The sequence below is a fragment of the Sarcophilus harrisii genome, chromosome 5 (genome assembly GCF_902635505.1).
Source record: "Sarcophilus harrisii chromosome 5, mSarHar1.11, whole genome shotgun sequence".
Taxonomy (NCBI): domain Eukaryota; kingdom Metazoa; phylum Chordata; class Mammalia; order Dasyuromorphia; family Dasyuridae; genus Sarcophilus; species Sarcophilus harrisii.
In genome coordinates, this window is record NC_045430.1 from 177,594,080 (window position 1) to 177,613,930 (window position 19,851).

Sequence of the window (19,851 nt, forward strand, 5' to 3'; positions counted from 1 at the left end):
AAGGGCTCAAGTTTCCTGAATATTAAATCAATCTAACACAGAGGATTCTAGCAGAGGGTAGATGAGAATAAGTTTTAAAAAGAGACTTAACTTTTTTTTTTTTTTTGCAAAGTTGCAAGCATTGCATAAATAAGTAGTATTATATAGGAATGTAATTTCTTTTCTGATGCTCAAGCAAAAAGTCATAAGAGGAAACTTATTCAAATATCAGCTGAGAAATTTCTTTTGCCTCCATTGTCCTTCTGACTCATGTCCCTGTAGACATGGAATGCCTGGTAGCCAATAGTTGAATGTTTCGTGGTACTGGATGTAAATTTGTAATAAATGTTACAAATCTAACAAATCTAAATTTGTTTGGAAGTAATATGCTTTGATCCACATTCAGTCTCCATGGTTCTCTCTCTGAATGGGATGGCACTTTCCAAGCCAAGTCTATTGGAATTGCCTTGAATCACCTCATTATTGAGAATAGCCAAATCCTTCACAGTTGATCATGACACAATCTTGTACTATGTACAATGTTATCTTAGTTCTGCCCATTTCACTTAGTATCATTTCATGTCAGTCTTTCCAGATTTTTCTGAAATCAGCTTGTTTATTATTTCTTATAGAAGGATAATATTCCATTATATTTGTATATTATCCCCCAATTGTTGAGCATATACTTAATTTCCAGTTCCTTGCCACTATAAAAAGAGCTGCTACAAACATTTTTGCACATTGGTGCCTTTTCCCTCTTTTATGATTTCTTTGGGTTGCAGACCTAGTAGAGACACAGCTAGATCAAAGGGTATGCACTGTTTTGTAGCCTTTTGGGGCATAGTTCCAAATTGTTCTCCAGAATGGATGGATTATTTCACAAATGCACCAACAATGCATGAGTGTCCCAGTTTTCCCACACCCCCTTCAACATTTATCTTTATCTTTTCCTGTCATCTTAGCCAATATGAGAGATATGAAGTAGTATGTCAGAGTTCAGAGTTGTTTTAATTTGCATTTCTCTGATCAATAGTGATTTAGAGCCTTTTTTCATATGACTATAAATGGCTTTAATTTCATCATCTGAAAGTTGTTCATATCCTTTGACCATTTATCAATTGGGAAATGACTTGTATTCTTATACATTTGAATCAGTAAAAGGAACTACTTTTACCATTGCTACTTACAGAATAAGCTAGGTATTGCAGAGAATAGAGTACTAAAATTGGAGTTAAGAAGTCTCATCTTCCTGAGTTCAAATCTAACCTGAATGCCTACTAGCTGTGTTACTGGGTAAATCACTTAATCCTATTTGTCTCAGTTTCCTCATCTGTAAAATGATCTGGAGAAGGAAATGGCCAACCACTCCAGCATTTTTGCCAAGAAAACCCCAAATGGGGTCATGAATTAATTTGACATGACTGAAAGCAACTGAACAACAACAAATTTAAGTGCCAATTATAGAGCTGAAAAAGAGAGTTCTGAGACTGCTGCAGTGATGATACGTCCATGTGTACTTAATTTTTTTTTCTTATAGGAAGCTGGAGACAACAATCAATTCTGCTGGAGGAACCTATTTTCCTGTATCAATTTACTCAGGCTGCTTAACAAACTGACCAAGTGGAAGCATTCCAGGACCATGGTGAGCTGAGCTGGGGTCAAGAGCTGGTATAGCAGAGTGTGCCCCACTGAAAAGCTGTATTCTAATAATGATGATAATGACATTAATGATAAGGAGCAGAAGAACGATATGATAACAATAAAAAATGAGAACAAGATAATAATAGCAGGCTAGTGTACTTGTCCTCAAACTTGGTCTATGAAGCTCATTAAAACCCACTGGATTTGGACTCAGAAGGTCTGGGTTTGCATCCTTCTTTGTTGCCACTTGCCTGGGTGACCTGGTACAGCTTGTGTTCCTACTGTCAGTCTCAGGATCCTCTGTGGCAAAATGAGTGGTATTAGTAGTATTAGATTACCTTAAATGTCTCTTCAGCTCTAAATCTAGGATCCCATGAACTTTCTTCTGTCCATATAGATATTCAGAGAGCCAGGCAGTACTGACTTTTTCTCAGAGAGGCTCTTGGCCTCTTGGGAGGCAAGTTTGCTCTTCTAGTTTTAAATGACACCTGGATATTCTTAGTGGGAGGACCCAGGAAGACATGCTCTTGGGAGATATCCCTGTGCTATAAACAAACAAAAAACTGGAAAGATGGCTTTATCATTGAATGCCTTCTGAATGGTCCATTATCCTCAGCTATATCATTATATATCAACTGTAATCTGGACTGCTGAAAATTTCATGAGTAAAAATTCTGGTAGGCTGATGAGTTAAAAAAAAATTCATTGTATCACAACCTCCACAGAACATCGAATTTAGCACAATGGTGTCCTGTCTAGGATTGCTGCCCAAGATAATTTAGATGCAAATGTGCCAGAAATGGTCCCTCCTTATCAACCCCTGGGGTTCAATCTAATATTGAAAACTGAGCCAGTAGGACTATCAGAAGAATATTAATTAGTTTTCTATTAATTTGATGAATATTTATTAAGAATCTGCTCTATGTAAGGAAGCATGCTAAGATTTAGACCTCCTGAGATCATAAAATCATTTTGAGCTGAAAGAAATCTTGTAGATCACGTAGTCTATCTCCTTCATTTTCTAGGTGAGAAAACAGGCTCAGAGAAATTATGTGATTGGCCTGAGGACACAGGTCCTCAATTAAAATACAAAACTATGGCTATAAAGCTTTAATATAAATTAAGAGGGCCTGTGTTGTTACATATTACAGATGAGAAATCAATTGTCACTGATTTACCCATGATTACAGTTATTAAAGTAAATAATATTAGTAGTTGTTACTATGATAGCTGGAAAGTATATAATGCCTTCAGATTTGCAAAGGTTTTTGCACAGCTTATCTATTTTGACAGAATACAAGTTCCTTACAGAGACTTTTATTTTTCTTCTTGTAATCCTGGTATCTAACACATAGTAGGTGCTTAATGAATTCTTATTGGTTGATTGATTTGATTCTTATCTGCAAAGTAAGTGCCACAGATATTATCAAGCTTCCTTTCCTGACACCCCCATTTTACAGATGAGAAAACTGAAATTAAGAGTAATCAACTGATTAGGCTTCCTGAGTATCAGAGGTGGGTAGGATTTGCATCTGGGTCTCTTATTTCTAAGTCATCTGAACTTTTGAAACTTTGACCCCAGGAATGACACAGACACTTTAAAGAAAGAATGGGGAAGCTAGAATTCCATTCTATTCCTTAGGATATGATCCATTAGTGCCTGTTGGGATTAACTCCCAGGAGGTTCAGAAAGACCAGCTCTTTTCCGAACCATGGACAGCTGCCTGTTTGATTGTGCTGTCTCTGGGCTGCTTCCCCAAACACCTGGCCATTTAGGGTGGCGCCCACTCTTGGTGAGTGCCTTAGAGATGCCTTCTGCTGTTCAAGTCTGGTGGAATGTGAGCTGGCGGCAGGGACTTGATATGTGACATTGGACCAGCTGCTTCTTGAGACCTCTGTTTTCCCCTAGACGATCACTTGGGGCCTTCTAAGAGTTGTCTATGATGGAATTGGAGTGAGAAAATGCCAGTTATATTTGTGAGGGGGGAGAAAAATCCCTCCCTTATGATCCAAATCTGAAGGTGTTTAGTAAAGATTTTAGAGCCTGCTGTATAACAGGGCCCAAACCAGGCTGCGTTGGTGAGAGGCTAATCCCTACTAGGTATGGGGGGAGGGGCGGGGGGGGCGCGCGCCAGTCTGGAAGCTAGTTCCAGATGCTTTTCCTCCTCGAGCTGCCTTTCTCCCAAGCAGATGCTGGTGGTGTTTAAGTCTGCCCCGATCCTCAAGCGGGCCCTCAAGGTCAAGCAGGCCATGCTGCAGCTGTACGTGCTGAAGCTGCTGAAGATCCAGACCAAGTACTTGGGGCGCCAGTGGAGGAAAAGCAACATGAAGACCATGTCGGCCATCTACCAGAAAGTGAGACACCGCATGAACGACGACTGGGCCTACGGCAACGGTGAGTGTCCCTGCGGGCTCCCCAAGCGAGGCCGTCCCAGCGGCATCCCCTGCGGCGGCCCCCAGAGGCCGGACGCTTGGGGAGAGGGGGCCGGACTGGACGCTGGAAGGCCTTGGCCTGCGCTGAGCTGGCCGGGCGGCCTTGGGGCAGCCATGCGGCCGCTGGAGGCCTTTGTTCTGGTGCTGTGAAAGCCCCAACAAGTGGGAAGCGCTCTGCACTGTAACCCCGAGGTGGTACATCCCGGGGTGGGGTGGGATCAGGCCGAGCTAGGGGCGCTCAGCGACCTTGGGCCCAAGGAGAGGCTTCCAGAGCCGGTCGGCGGGATCCAATCTCTAACATCCTGTGACTCTGTGAGCTCTGCCTTAAACAAGGGAGACATTAGGGAAGGGCAGTCTCGTTCTTCAGAAGAGGACTCGGGGAACCACAAAATGGGAGAAGGGGCCATGGAGACAAGCCGGTCCTCAGTGCTGTAGGTGAGGATGAGGACGCAACCGATGTTGCCGCGGCAGTGTAAGTTTTGCAGAGCAGTTATCAGATATATTGTCTCATCTGATCCTTCTAACAACTGTTAGATAGCCGCTCGCTTTGTCCCCATTTTGCAGAGGAAGAGATGCAATGCCTTGTCCCCAGGGTCACACAGCCCTAAGGGTGTGAGAGAGGACTTGAACTCGGAACTTCCCCATCCCCAAGCCCAGTGCCACCCAGCAACAGGCAAAGGCGCCCGCTCAAATTCGCCAAGTGACAGCATAGGGAGCCGGGCCCAGGTCTTCTTGGAAAAGCTGCCAGCAGGGCATTTGCACGTTCTGTGGCCTTTCATGAATGGAGGCTGTTGTGATCATTCATGATTCTGCTTTATATATATCTGAGCTGAGGATGAGGAGGCATCTTCCAGGTGCTCTTAGTTCCCTTAAAAGAGGGCTCAATCTGTAGTTTCCAGAACACATCTGTTCCACAAAGTAAGTCTGACCCGTGGAGCCTGAAATAAAGCGTCCCATTCGCTAGTACTTGGATTATACAGAGAGGTGGGTTTTTTCCCAATGTGCTGGTGTTTTCTACACAAATATAGTTTGTCCTATGCTAATGTAGCTCTAACAAAGGCTTATTAATAGGGTAGCACATGCTTGTTACCATTTATAACATGCTCAACTTTGGATGAGTTCAGAAAAAAAATACATATATATCACTGGTCCGCTCTGGGTATCATCAGACCACTTCTATCCTGAAAATAACTAGTGCTTTAAATTCTTGTGAGATTTTTAGCTAGGTGAATAATTTGTTCAACAATTGACAAATCCATCAGCTGCCTTTTCCATTTATTTATTTTGACACCTTGTTGTAACCCTGTCTCCTGTCTCAATTCATGATAATGCATAATATTATACATATATATATAATAAAGCAAAATAATAATCACAATAGCCTTCATAAAAGGCTAATAGAACTTGCAAATACTTTGCTTGCTGCTTTTCCAAGAAATAGATAGATTAGAGTGGAGGTATTATTATTCCTATTTTATAGATGAAGAAACTGAGACTCGGTGGCGTAGAGTGACTTGCCCAATATCACACAGCAAACAAGTGTCAGAACTGGGACTCAAACTTCAATTCTGGTGTTCTTCCTAGTCCACCTCCCCTGCCTCTCAATGGACACAAATTAAAAGTGAAAAAATAGCATACCTTGAGCATTTCTGAAATGAATCCTTGGTAAAATAAAATTATTTTCTAATCCCTAGCCCTGAAGTAAAAGGCTAAATGGCATGTAGGGGACCCAAAAAAAATGAAGAGTTTTATTAAAGAGGTTGCCCCATAAGTCTTTATGCTGTTGTAAACTTTAAGAGCTTTGTCTTCTCCCAATCCCATCTGGCAATATACCTGGGAGTAACTGTACCTTTCAATGCCTCTGTTTCTTGATCTGTAAAAAGGGGATTGTTGTGAGGAAAAATGCTTTGTGAACTTTAAAACATTCTCTAAATACAGGTGAAGCAAAGATTTGTCCTTGTCTTGAAATTGTGGGATTTTGTGGCAGTAAGAGACCACTCCCTTTTAAGTATATCTTGAAGAGATTGCAGAGAAATGGGTTGGGGGTTGGTTTCTTAGCAGTAAATCCCCTCAGATGCAAGTCACTGTGTCCCATAGTCCCTTCCACCTCCCGAAGCTGAAATTTCCCACTTCTACTTCCAAAGAAGTTTGTGGGTAGCTCCAAAATACCAATAACTGACTATACCCCTACATTAGCTACCAGTGACTCTGCTGTGATCCCTTAGACCAAACTCCCTTCTTTAGCTACCTTTTCCAGCTATGTGTTGACTTTCTGGATCCAGCTCTCACAGGTAGTCCTGAATTCCTCAGAGACTAACCAGGGAAATTGGAACACGAGCCCCCTGAGGAGGGCAGGTATGGGGTCTCTTTGTATTTGTGTCCCCAGCATGGGACCTGAAACCCAGCCCTCTTTTATTCACTCCCTCTTGGTAGCCGGATCAGAAAGGTGTAACCCACGACCTGTGTGCTGGTTATCATCCCTTCTCCCTCTCCCCAATGCAGACATTGATGCCAGGCCTTGGGATTTCCAGGCGGAAGAATGCACTTTAAGGGCCAACATCGAAGCCTTCAACAGCCGGCGCTACGACAGGCCCCAGGACTCGGAGTTCGCACCTGTGGATAACTGCTTGCAGAGTGTCCTGGGACAGAAGCTGGAACTCCCTGAGGATTTCTATTATTCCTATGAGCTCTGGTTGGAGAGGGAGGTGTTTTCACAGCCCATCTGTTGGGAGGAGCTCCTCCAGAGTCACTGACTGGGTTCTCATCTGTCTCCCACACAGTGTTGAATGCCATGGGGAAAACACCTACACACACACACACACACACACACACGGGATCATGCCCACTCTGCTCTTCCACCTTTTAGAAGCTCTCCTTAATTTTAATTCCAATCTGAAGCTCCAGGTCCAGAACGGGAGAGCTTGATTTGAGGGGATTAGTGAAAGGGAGAGGAGCTATTTCAGCCCTAATTTCTTCTTTCCCTGCCTATCCTCTGGGAAAAATGTCTAAATCCAGGACAGATATGGGAGTATTGGGGCAAGGGGTGGGAGTGAGGGTCTCAGGACCAAAACATGCTCCCCTGGAGCTGATTTCCAAGATCCAGAACGACCTTGAATGCTAATGAGTCTTATAGTGGGGGTGGAAGGGCCCAGACCAGAGACACTCTGGATAAGATCCTGGGTTTCCCCCTTTTTCCCCTTTGCCTTTGCTGGCTAGGAGAGCATTCCCTGGGTTCTCTGGGGCTTTCTGACTCATGGCATTCGCTTCAGTGTAAGACCTGCAGCCCTCCTCCTCCTAAACTGGGTAACTAGTGTTGCAGAATGAAGGAAGATAAGTGTTTTGTGGTTCAGTCCTGGATTTCTTAAGACTTGGCCCGAGGATTTTCCCAAATGCTAGTTTTGAAATTGGGTTCATCTTTAAATCTCTGTCAAAGATATCTCAGGCATCTGTACCCAGTCAATCCACATAGGCCCCTTGGGAAGATAACATTGTCACTTGGGGAGTCAGTCAAGCCTGAAGATGGAGGACAGAGGCTCCAACCCTGCACGTCCCCCGACCCCTGCCACTGCATGCACACATACATGCATGCTTCTGAAAGTCATTTGCAATAAGTGGAGCTACATAAGAGCCCGCTTACTACTGCAACATTTCAATAGACTCCATAGGACAGATCTATCCTTCCATGTAAGGCCATTCCTAGATTGGAGAAGATGAGAGTCTTATTCTCCCAGGCCTGCATGTGGGAGTACAGTATATTGTATATAATGATTATTTTCTTTGTTCCCTAAAGAGTCTGTACTGGATTTCCAAATGATTGCCCTGCCTCCTCTGTTAGAATCGACACCATTTTAAGAAGAGACTACTAGCATGGAACACCCAGGTTTCCTCAGAAAATGTTTTCCAATTCCCTAACTTCCCCCAGCTCCTGACTGCCTGAGTCTTGCAGAAAATTACTCTTTTTTTCCCCCACTTCATTTTTCAAAAGACAAGTTAACCACAGGAGAGCATAGTTATTATATGAAAATTGTATCATTCGTGCTACGGATCGATTTATTTTTTAATTGAATGGAACAGCAAAAACAGCCTGGCTTACCACTTTTTTTCACCTTCCAACTTGATTAATCTTCCTGCCCCTGCATTTTCAGTGTCCTGGGGAGATTTAGCAATGTCGCTTCCACCTAAAACTATTAATGCCTCTTCAGAAATCTAAGGGCTGGTGTGCTAAGCTGCCTTGTTTTCTCCATGCTATAATAAAACCACCAGATTTCTGACAGAAAGAAGGCTGAATGGCCTCTCTCCTGGCACAGTAAGGACCAATTGTCCCCCCCTGCCCAAGAATGATACCCTATGGCCTTAACTCTTTCAAATTATACCTCCCAAAAGGTTCTTTTCTCTTTTCTTTACCAGTAAAGCTTCTTAAGGCACCTGCAGAAACTGGCTGTATTTATTTACTCCTTCCCTTGTGAGGAATGGAGATTTTGTTTCACTCATGGCATTATTAATGTTACAGCATGTTGTTATTGATGCTCAACTCAAATAAAAATTTATTAAGCACCTCCTGGAGCAGTGTGCTGAATTATGAGTGTCAAAAATGCAGGCTGCGTTGGCCAGGGACGCTCCTCAATGCCAAGATAACATTCATATATGATTATCAGTCAGTATGCAGGTCCCAGTGATCCTTATGGATGGTTTAGTGGGGCCCTCCCCCCATTTTTATTTAAGTCTGATGCCTCAGTGAGTATTGAATACCTATTAGAGTCAGGAAAGCTCAAAGCTGAAGTTTAGTCTCTGACACCTAATGGCTGTGTAACTCCAGACTAGTTACTTAACATTTCGCCCCTCTCTGCATTGCTCCCAACTTTAACCAAAGTGCTTACTTAACCTGTGGTCCTTGAACTTTAAAAATATATATATTTAATAGCAGTTTTGTCATTCTTGGTTTTCTCTGCAATCCTACAGATTTTATTTTAGGCATTTGAAAACATTATTCAGAGAAAGTACTTATAGGCTTTCCTAAAGGGGTCTGTGATGCACAAAATGCTCAAAAGCAAAAAGTTGTAGAAAAATCCTCCAAAGCAGAGATCTCCAATGGCAGCGAAATCAGAAGTCCAGACCCAATTAAAAAAGGGGAAGCCAGGGAACTATGGTGGGTATCAGAGAAGATTCAAAGATAATAACATAGGTCCTTTCCTCCTGAAGGACACTCTGGGAAAGAGATATCAGGTGCATATACCAATAACTTTATACAGGATGATATGTAATGTGCACATAAAGGAGATGGTCAACAAAAAACTCTATGACATCAGAGGCAAGAATGATCCCAGAAAAGAAATAGAGCAAAGCCATAATAACAGAGCCTTAGGTTTTACACTTTAGGCAATCAAGAGTTCAGTTTTGAGATAATATGAGCATCTGAGCCATGAAATTTCAAAAAGTCTTTTAAGGTTTTAGTTGAGTATGATATCTGCCCAGTGAGGTGATATCCATTTGCTTGGCATAATGTCTGTGAATTCTATTAGTCTATAATTGAACTGGTAGTGATTTGAATGAAATGGCAATTTTCCAGGAAATAGCAAGCATAAATATATTTATTTCATAGGCCTCTAAAGAATTCACATTCTTGGGAGCATGTGAATAGGCCCTAGGGCAGAGGTTTTTTTTTTTTTATTGTTTAATATTTAATGACAGACTAATTTAACATTCTTTACAACTTTGAGATTAAGATTTATTATCTGTACAGATGGAGAAACCAAGGCACAGAACAGAATTTTTTTGGCTAAATCCCAAAATTCCCCTGACTTATTGGAAAGAGAAAAGTAAAGGAATAAGTATTTATATAGCATCTGTTATGTGCCTAGCATTGTACTAAGCACTTTATAAATATCTCATTTGAGACAACCTTGGGAGGTAGATACTGTTTCTCCTTTTTATAGCTCAGTAAACTCAGGCAAATAAGTTAAGTGACTTGTGTAGGGTCCAAGGCCACATTTGAACTCGGGTCTGATTTTTATCTCTTGGCCCCATGTTCTACATTTTAGACACCTGTCATTCATCTCCACAAGTGAATCTGGAAGTCTTAAAATCTAGGTCTTAAAAAATAGACCTTCCTGGACAAAGATCTGCCTCATTGAAAGTGACAAAGAGGGGTCTGGACTTGGTATCAGCAACATAGGACATCAACTCCTTTAGAATACTTGCTGTGGGACTTTGGAGAAGTCATTAACCTCTGCCTATTTTCTCTTCATTAAAAAGGAGATAATAGCACTACTTACTGGGGTAGTTGTGAGGATCAAATAAGAAAATAGATGTAAAGTTTTTGCAGATTTTAAAATCCTATATAAATACTTGCTATTATTATGCTGGCTATTATTCTCCCAATTAGAAATCATTTGTGTAGCAGGGAGCAGTACTCGCCAGCCTTTGGCAATTATTAGGGAGAGAAGCATTGCGAACATCATTGAGTGACCTGGATTGCTCAACCCTGAAGGTGTGATTCGTACTTGGGTTGAATACTGTTGATTTAATATTTTTCATCTGGGGAACACTTTAATACAAATCAAGTTGGGTTAATGATTTGGCCGTGAAACCCTCCATATGAAAGCTTGCTTTTTTTTTAAAAAAGCTTTTTATTTTCAAAACATGTATAATTTTCAACATTTACTCTTGCAAAACCCTGTGTTCCAAATTTTTCCCCTCCTTTCCCCCTCCCCCAGAGAGAAAGTAATCCAATATATGTTAAACATGTGCAATTTTTCTATACATATTTCCACAAATAAAACGCTGCACAAGAAAAATTAGATCAAAAAGGGAAAAAAAAATGAGAAAACAAAATGCAAGCAAACAACAGAAAGAGTGAAAATACTATGTTGTGATCCACATTCAGCTCCCGCAGATGGCTCTCTTCAGCACAAGATCATTGAAACTGGCCTGAATCACCTCATTTCTGAGGAGAGCCACTTCCATCAGAATTGATCATTACATAATCTTGTTACCCTGTACAATGATCTCCTGGTTCTGCTCATTTCACTCGACATCAGCTCAAGTAAGTCTCTCCAAGCTTCTCTGTATACATCATTTCTTACAGAACATTAATACTCCATAACTGAATGGCTTATTTTGGATGTAAGTCAGTAGGATATAACTGAAGAAACTGCTTTCAGACAGATTAAGTATGACATCCACTTCAGGTAAGCAAAAATGGGATTCTGTAAACTCTTGCAAATATACAAAAGGCATAACCAATATTGATGTCATCCTTTGTCTACAAAGATGATGCTGTAGACAAATATACTGAGTTTTCCCCCCTTTCCCCTCCCCAAGGGATGGGTTTTGTGCTAATTCATCCATATTCATTCATTCTTGGAGCCAGTGACACATAAGACAGCTTGCTTTGCTGAGGATGCAGCCCCCATCATGGAATAAGGGGAAGCTAACTGGCCTGGCCAAATAGTGACTCCATGATCTTAACCTCTTGGGTCATAACTAGTTGGCTAACCAACTCTGTAGGTGCTGCTTGGTGTCAGTTGTCAGGTTTATAAAAGCTCTGCCACAGATTCATTCTGGGATACTAGAAACTATGATATTAGGGGGTTGGCTGGTAGTTCAGAACAAGAAAGAATTTGCCAACCACCTCAGCACAGATATGACAGTCTGAGACAAAGCTGAGATGACTGACCATGCACTAATTCAGACAAAAGCAGGATCTTCAAGAAACTAGATTATAGCAATACTTTTCATCTGAAGTATTCAAGAGTGAGAAGAGGTATTAAGTCTGAATTCCAGAAGGAAGTATGGAGGGCATGAGTCAGAAACCAGTGACAAGGAGACTCAAAATTAGGATAGACAACCAAGTGAGAAACCCAGGAAGGATATAAAAAGGGAGAAACGAGCATCTAAGCTGAAACCTGAGGAGGAAATCACAGTAGGATTCAGGATATGGACTCTTCAGTTATATCTGTCCTATTTTTAAAGGGGTACTCTATAGTTGAGCAACAGTTTCCTTAACTTCAAGCTGTTTTGTGATCATAGATCTGAAGTTGGAAGGGGACTTAGCAATAATCTCATCTGTCAAGTCAAGAATAGTCTGATGTTATTTCTAATACAGTAAATATTAATAGAATTCACATAAACAGAAAGCTCTTTGGGGAGAATCCTTGGTAATTTTCCATAGCTTGAAGGCCATTTTTCCCCCATTGGTGCAAGATGGTAGTACAGATCGCCAAGAAGAGGAATTTTGCTGCTGATGGCATCTTCAAACCTGAGCCGAGTTTCTCACCAGGAAAGTGGCTGAGGATGGCTATTCTGGGGTAAGATATCCAACTAGGACAGAAATCATCCTCTTGGCCACCAGGACACTCCTTGGGCATCCAAATTTGTGAACTTGACACCTGTAGTTCAGAAGTTTGGTTTCCCTGAGAGCAATGTACACCCCTGAGAAGGATCACCAGGTACAACTGCTCAGGCCACGTCCTTGTGTTACAAGCTCCTGGGAGGTCTTGCTGTGTGTAGGGCCTGTTGTGGAGAGTGGGGCAAAGGATGTGAGATGGTGATGTCTGGTAAGCTCAGAGGCCAGAGGGCCAAGTCCATGAAGTTTGTGGATGTTCTGATGATCCAAAGTGGAGACCCCCTCAACCACTACATTGATATAGCTGTGCACTCCTCCAACAGGGTGTGTTGGGAATTAAAAGTCAAAATCATGTTGCTCTGGGACCCAAATAGCAAGATTGGCCCTAAAAATTCCCTGCCTGACCTTGTGAGCATTGTAAAGCCCAAGGATGAAATTCTTCCTGCCACCCCATTTCAGAGCAGGAGAGATGGAAGATGGAGCTATACCCCAGCCAGTGCTCACTGTGCAACTGGATTCTATGACACTTGGAATGGTGTACCCATTCTTCTATAAAGATCTTTAAGAAAATTTTAGAACAAACAAACCCAAAAAGAGTTTGAAAACCAAAAAGTTTGTGAAGCATTTATCTATTCCCTTCATTTTATATATGTGGAAACTGAGACCCAGGAAAGGAAGACTTTTTAACCTTTTTTTGAGTCTTGGACTTCCTCTGTCAGTCTGATAATGGATCTCTTCTCAGAATAATGACATTTTTGGCTTTTTTTAAAAAAATCTTGTAGATTTTTATTTTCAAAATATATGAAAAGATAATATTCAACATTCATCCTTGCAAAACCTTATGTTCCAAATTTTTTTCCCACTCCCTTCCCTAGAGAGCAAATAATCTAATGTTAAAATATTCTATTCTACTAGAATAATATTTTTAAAAACATAAAAAGGTTTTCAAAGAAAATGCAGTTGTCAATTATTTATTAAGCAAAGCCCAAGTACAAGGATCCCACTAGATTTTTCCCTTATTTTAGTACTACTCTTGCCTACCATCATCTCTACAATCTGTTGCACCTGGTATCGGTAGATCCTGGGCAACAACTATAAGATCTGCCCCATCTTTAAAGTTGTCAGATTCCATCTGATCCTTCCCTGCCACAGAATGTCCTTCCTATTAAATAGGACAGTCAAGAATTATTGTAGGATTTTGCCATAAACAAAGATATTCATGAATTACCCAGCAGACTCTGTGGCAGCTAGTTCTGTTCCTAGAGATGATTAATAATAATGAATCTTTTTAAATGGTGCTTTTCACATCATCTGTATCAAAAAACCCATTTCGGATTAAATATATCTAGAGAATGCCATTAATTATCCATATGTAAAATAATCATTGTCGGCCTGTGAGCCTCCTTCTGGCTCATTTTATTTCAACCAATGAGATAAGAGTATGCTTGTCAGTTAAGAGCAGGGACGATGACAGAAAGGGGGAAAGCTGATTTACAGCTTTCATAACCCTATCACTCACCACCAAGCTATTCACAGGGCAGCAGCAAGGTAAAGAGTAGATGCTTCACGCGGAAAAAGGATGGAACAAAAACAGTTAACAGAATATTGCTAGCTAGCATCAGTAAGATGATAATAGCTGTTCTGAGTTTAGGTTAGTTGGCTTAAATGAAGTATATTCCATGATAAGTAAAAAAAACAACCAAAAAAACCTCTGATTGAGGAGATATTGTCCATGAAGACAGAAGGTAATTCCAAAGAATCAATAATGAAGCATGCTTTTTGTCAGAGGTTATTAGACTTAAGATGATACATATATTTTTGGACATGGTCAGTGTGGGAATTTTTTGTGCTTAACTATACATATTAAGAGGGTTTTTTTTCTCCAATAGGAGGATGGAGGTAAAAAGAAAAAAATAATTGAAAAAAATTAATTTAAAAATAGGATAAATGCTCCTGTACTGCTCTATAGATATACAGATATCTGGAAAGAGAGAGACAGATAGAGAAAATACTTCAGATTACAAATGCTATTGACCTTGGTCTTGATTCCTGGTGACTTTGTCCCTTAGAATAGATTATTAAAGGGACAATTTGTGAGCATTTACAAATAGAGGAGGCAATCATTTTAAGAGAACAAGTGTGGGTTATGTTCTGAAACTATAATAGTCACAGTTGGTCCATGCCTTAGGTCACCTTGTGCCTTCTTTTTTGGATAATACGTTTTCTAAATGGCCTAAATGGTTGGAAAATACCTGATTTGGGTAAATGGTATGAGAGTTATAGAGTTAACAGTTTTTCATTATTGCTTTTCTAGTCTAATAATTTTGTAAGAAGGGAGAAACTGGGAGGTTCATATTAACTCTTTATGTACAGTTCTCTCCCCCACCCCCACCCCCATGAGCAACAGAACTGGCCGGCTCTACATGTACTCTAACAAGGTTTTAATTTATCCCCCCAAAATTTAAGCTTATGTGCTTCACTCCATCATTTTGGGCTGTGGAGATCTTTTTGGATTCCAATTCTACCATCCAGAATATTAGCTATTCTTTTCATGAGGAATCAACCACAAATTTGAATAGTATGCTATTTATGATTCCATCTGAATCACTGATGCTCTTAATGAAGCCATAATGACTCTTAGCAATCATCACTCCCCTTTCCAAGGGTTCACAAACCATCACTTTAATTACAGGTTATAGAATTTTTCCAGAAATCAGAGCCAAGTTCTCTGGTCTATAGTTGAAAGGCTTACTTTTTCATATAAGAAAAAAAAAATTGTGTATATCCAGTTAAAGCAATGGTAATTTATGGTTGAAAGAGACCTCAATGTCTATAGTTCAACCTATGCCCAAAAGGAATCTCTACTTAACCCTCCAGACTATTTGTCATCCAGGCTCCTCCTTGAGGACCTCCAGATAGGAAAAATCCACAACCTGCTCCCAAAGCAGCCCATTGGACAGATCCAATTGAGCCTAACTTGCCTCCCTGCAGCTTTTACTCATAATTCTGGCCTCTTGCATCAACTGGAATATGTCTTGACACCTCTTCTTAAAATTTTATTTTTAAATAGCTTTTTATTTTCAAAATACGTGCAAAGACAGTTTTCAACACTCACCCTTGCAAAGCCTTGTGTTCCAAAATTTTTCCCACCCTTCCTTCCTATTCCCTCCCCTAAACAGTAAGCAATTTAATACATGTTAAACATGTGCAATTCTTCTATACATATCTCCACGTGTCATGTTGCACACAAAAAAGTCAGATCAAAAAGGAAAAAGACAAAAAGCAAGCAAACAACAAAAAAGGTGAAAATACTATTCTGTGATCCACATTCAGTCCCCATAGTCTCTGGATGCAAGGAGCTCTCTCCATCACAAGTTTATTGGAATTGGCCTGAATCATCTCATTGTTGAAAAGAGCCATGTCCATCAGAATTGATCTTGATACCTCTTTCCCATGACAAGACACCACTTTAAATATTCTCACCACCCTGGTTGCCCTGTTCTGAACCTTATCCAGTTTGTCAGTTTTCTTCTCAAACTATCATGCTCAAACATGAATACAATACCCCAAAAATGGCCTGACCAGGACAGAAATAATACAACTACTACTAATAGCTAGCATTGATATAACCCTTTTAAGGTTTGCAAAGTGCTTTACGTGTCTCATTCTCATAACAATCTTGTGACAGTGCTATCATTATTTCCATTTTATAGATGAAAAAAAACTGAAGCTAAGTTATCAAGTGACTTGCCTGGGGACTCACAGCTAATAGATGTCCAATGCAGGACTTGTACTGAGGTGGTACAGATAGAGCGCTGGATCTAAAGTCAGGAACATGTGGATTCAAATCTGGCATCAGACACTTATTAGCTGTGTGACCCTGGGCAAGTCACTTAATCCTGTTTGCCTCAGTTTCCTCATCTGTAAAATGAGCTAGAGAAGGAAATGAAAAACCACTCCAGTATCTTTTGCCAATAAAACTCCAAGTGGGGTCAGAGAGAGTTGACTCTCTGACATGACTGAACAACAAAAACTCCAAGTTCTATTATCTAGCTGTCTAAGTCACTATTAGACCATTATCACTTTATTCCTGGAAGATTAGCTAAAATATTAAGCACTTACTATGTATTAGGACAGCTATGTGACACAGTGAATAGAGTACAGCAAGTTCAAATCTGATTTCAGAATTGCTAACTGAGTGATCCTCAGAAAGTCATTTAATTCTTCTTGCCTCAGTTTCTACATCGGTAAAATGAGTTGGACAAGAAAATAGCAAATCTCTTCAACTATCTTTGCCAAGAAAATCCCAAATGGGGTCATAAAGAGTCAGAAATGCCTGAAATGACTAAACAATTTGTGTTAAAAGATTACAACAACCAAAAAGAAAGAGAGTCTCTGCCTCCAGAGAGCATACTTTCTAATGGGAGGAGAGACAATGTATGAAAGGGAACTTAAAGGGACAGGTAATGTGGAAAAGTGGCCTGAAGAGTCAGGAGCTGAGCCATGACATGGAAGCTTTCCTTTTTTTTTTTTTTTTTTTTGGAAGCATATTTTTAAAACTTTTTTTTTTTTTTGGCATCTTGGTCTGTGTTTTCTTTTACAATATGACTAATATGGAAATTTTTAAAAATCCTAATATTTGTAAATATAGCAAATAGTGGTATTTCTGGGTCAATGAGTATAAGTAGTTAAATAATTTGGGGGGCATAATTCTAGAGTGCTCTCCAAAATGGATTAGTTTACAATACCACCAACAACGACCATGTCCTGATTGTTCCATATCCTCTCCAATATTTGTCACTTTCCCCTTCCATCATTTTTTATGCCTTCTAATGTAGCCCTTGATCATATTAGTTTTTTTTTTTTTTTTACTGCTACATCATATTCTCAACTTATCTTGTGCTTACAAAAACCCTGCTTACTAGGTATATGTCAATTACCTTCTTTGCTTCTAGCTTCATCTGTAAAGTGAAGAGTTAAAATAGATGGTGTCCAAGGTCCCTTCCATCAATCAGTTTTAGGATTTAGTATTGCTAGATATACATGGGCAGATTATCTCTACTCAGGCTAACTTCTAAAAATTGGTCTAGGAGGACATGAGTATTTTTTGGCAAATCCTAACTTGGGGTCCAAAGTGAAAACAATCCCTTATTTGTGCCACATATAGCAATTGGTAATTGGTAATTTTGGCTCAAAGCCAGTTTCAAAATTTTTCTTGAAAGTTATGATAATCTGGTTTACCTCTCTTTTTAAAAAAAATTCTAATCAGTTAAAAGGTTTTTCTATTTTATTGTCTTAAAAAAAAACCCCAACTTCTAATTTTGCTAATTCAGTGGGGTTTGATTAAATTTACAATTAAAAAAAAGTTAATTAAATTTTTTTTTGACAATCCCCTCCCGGCCCACAGAGGAGCCTTTCATAATAATGTCCAGTGGATAAAGGAGTATCTCTCATAAGACAGGAGCCAGGGATAGATAGAAACTGGAAATCAATTGTTAAATTTACATAAATTGTATAAATGTGAGCATTTATACACCAGAAATCAGTGGTCAGTTAGATTTATTGTTTTATTGGTTGTCTAGGTTTCCAAAAGTGATGGAGAAAATGTTAATAATAAAGATTAAATTTTAAAGTGTGTTCTGCCTTTCGGAGGGAAGATTGTTAAACATTGACCATACATCTCTGATAGTAAGCCACACAGTAAGCAGCTGGTCCCTGTCTGTCAAAGACCAGCTATGCCCATCCTAAAAGGAGTAAAGCTTTAGCAATAGAGGCTTATTAACAGGACCAGAACTCTGAGAAGTCCTCTAATTGAGGTAAAAGAGTCTAAGAGATTCATGATGCTGTCAGTAGGCGAGACAGCTGACTCTGCCTCCAGAGCCACCTTTCCCTTTCTTGTTGGTTAAAAATGCTCCTCATTGGACCACTTGGAGGTCTATCAGTAGCTTAGCCATTGACTTAAAAAAATTTTTTTATTAAATTTTTTACTTTCAAAACATATGCATGGATAATTTTTAACATTCATCCTTGCAAACCTTGTGTTCCAAATTTTTTCCCTCTCTTCCCTCCACTCCTAGAATGGCAAGTAATGCAATATATGTTAAACATGTGCAATTCTTCTTTACATATTTACATAATTATCATGCTACACAAGAAAAATCAGGTCAAAAAGGAAAAAAAATTAGAAAAGAAAATAGAAGCAAATGACAACAAAAAGAGTGAAAATGCTATGTTGTGAACCACATTCAGTTCCCACAGGCCTCTCTCTGGATACAGATGACTTTCTCCATCACAAGATCATTGGAACTGGCCCGAATCGTCTCATTATTGAAGAGAGCCACATCCATCAGAATTGATCATCATATAATCTTGCTGTTACCATGTATAATGATCTCCTGGTTCTGCTCATTTCACTCAGCTCAGATAATCAGTGAACAGAATCAGTTCACGTAAGTCTCTCCAGGCCTCTCTGAAATCATCCTGCTGATCATTTCTTACAGAACAATAATATTCCATAACATTCATATATCATAACTTATTTAGTTGTTCTCCAACATAGGCATCCATTGAGTTTCCAGTTTCTTTTGGCCATTGTCTTAACTGAGAAAAAGTCTTTGGGTTGGGAGAAGAGAAAGTATTTTTAAATTCTTACCTAGGAAGCTTGCTAGTAATTAGGGATAATCATTAAGGATCCTGGGAAGAATTCCCCTACGGGAAAGGTCCAAGAAGGCATGGCGAACTGAAGTTCATGAGCATATTAAATCTAAAGGGAAAGCATTATTGTGGGCAACAAGAGTCAGTAAATAGAAGGCATTAAGGGAGTAAATTTCAGCGTGATATAAGAGCATATCTTGAAGCTATTCAAAAGTGGAATGTGCTTATCTTGGACCTGGATAATTACTTTAGCTTCTTATATATATTCCTATCTATCCCCTAAAAGAATGCATGTTCTTCTCTGCTCAAAGGACAATCAAACTGTGCATATCCTTTGATCCGGCAATACCATGACTAGGTCTGTATCCCAAAGAGATCATAAAAAAAAGGGGAAAGGGCCTATTTGGACAAAAATATTTATAGGAGCCCTTTTTGTGTGGCAAAGAATTAGAAATTGAAGGATTGCCTATCAACAGTGAAAAGCTCAACAAGTAATAAATGAATGTAATGGAATACTATTGTGCTATACTTACATGACTTACATGAACTAGTGCTGAGTGAAGTGAGCAGACCCAGGAAAACATTCTACACAGTCACAACACTGTGCAGTTATGATAGACTTAATTCTTCTTAGGCATACAATGATACAAGACAATTCCAAAACACTCATGAAGGAAAATGTTATCCACATTCCAGAGAGAGAACTGTGGAGTCTGAAAGCATAATATTTTGACTTTTGGAGGATTTTGTGACTTTTTCCTCTAGTTCTGTTTCTTCTTTCACAATAAGGCTAATGTGGA

General features: G+C 39.7%; 1 protein-coding gene and 1 pseudogene across 3 annotated transcripts in view; both read left to right on the plus strand.

Moving 5' to 3' along the window:
- STRIP2 (striatin interacting protein 2) overlaps positions 1–8,609 on the plus strand; it is a 72,544-nt gene extending 63,935 nt beyond the window's left edge. For all 3 annotated transcript variants that reach the window (XM_031939043.1, XM_031939045.1, XM_031939046.1), the window contains exons 19-21: positions 1,517–1,621; positions 3,811–4,015; positions 6,556–8,609. In XM_031939043.1, the coding sequence (XP_031794903.1) occupies positions 1,517–1,621; positions 3,811–4,015; positions 6,556–6,806 (561 nt within the window). In that variant the 3' untranslated portion in view covers positions 6,807–8,609. The remainder of the gene's footprint in view (positions 1–1,516; positions 1,622–3,810; positions 4,016–6,555) is intronic.
- Positions 8,610–12,218: 3,609 nt separating this feature from the next.
- On the plus strand, positions 12,219–12,952 carry LOC116419527 (annotated as a pseudogene).
- The last annotated feature ends 6,899 nt before the right edge of the window (positions 12,953–19,851 follow it).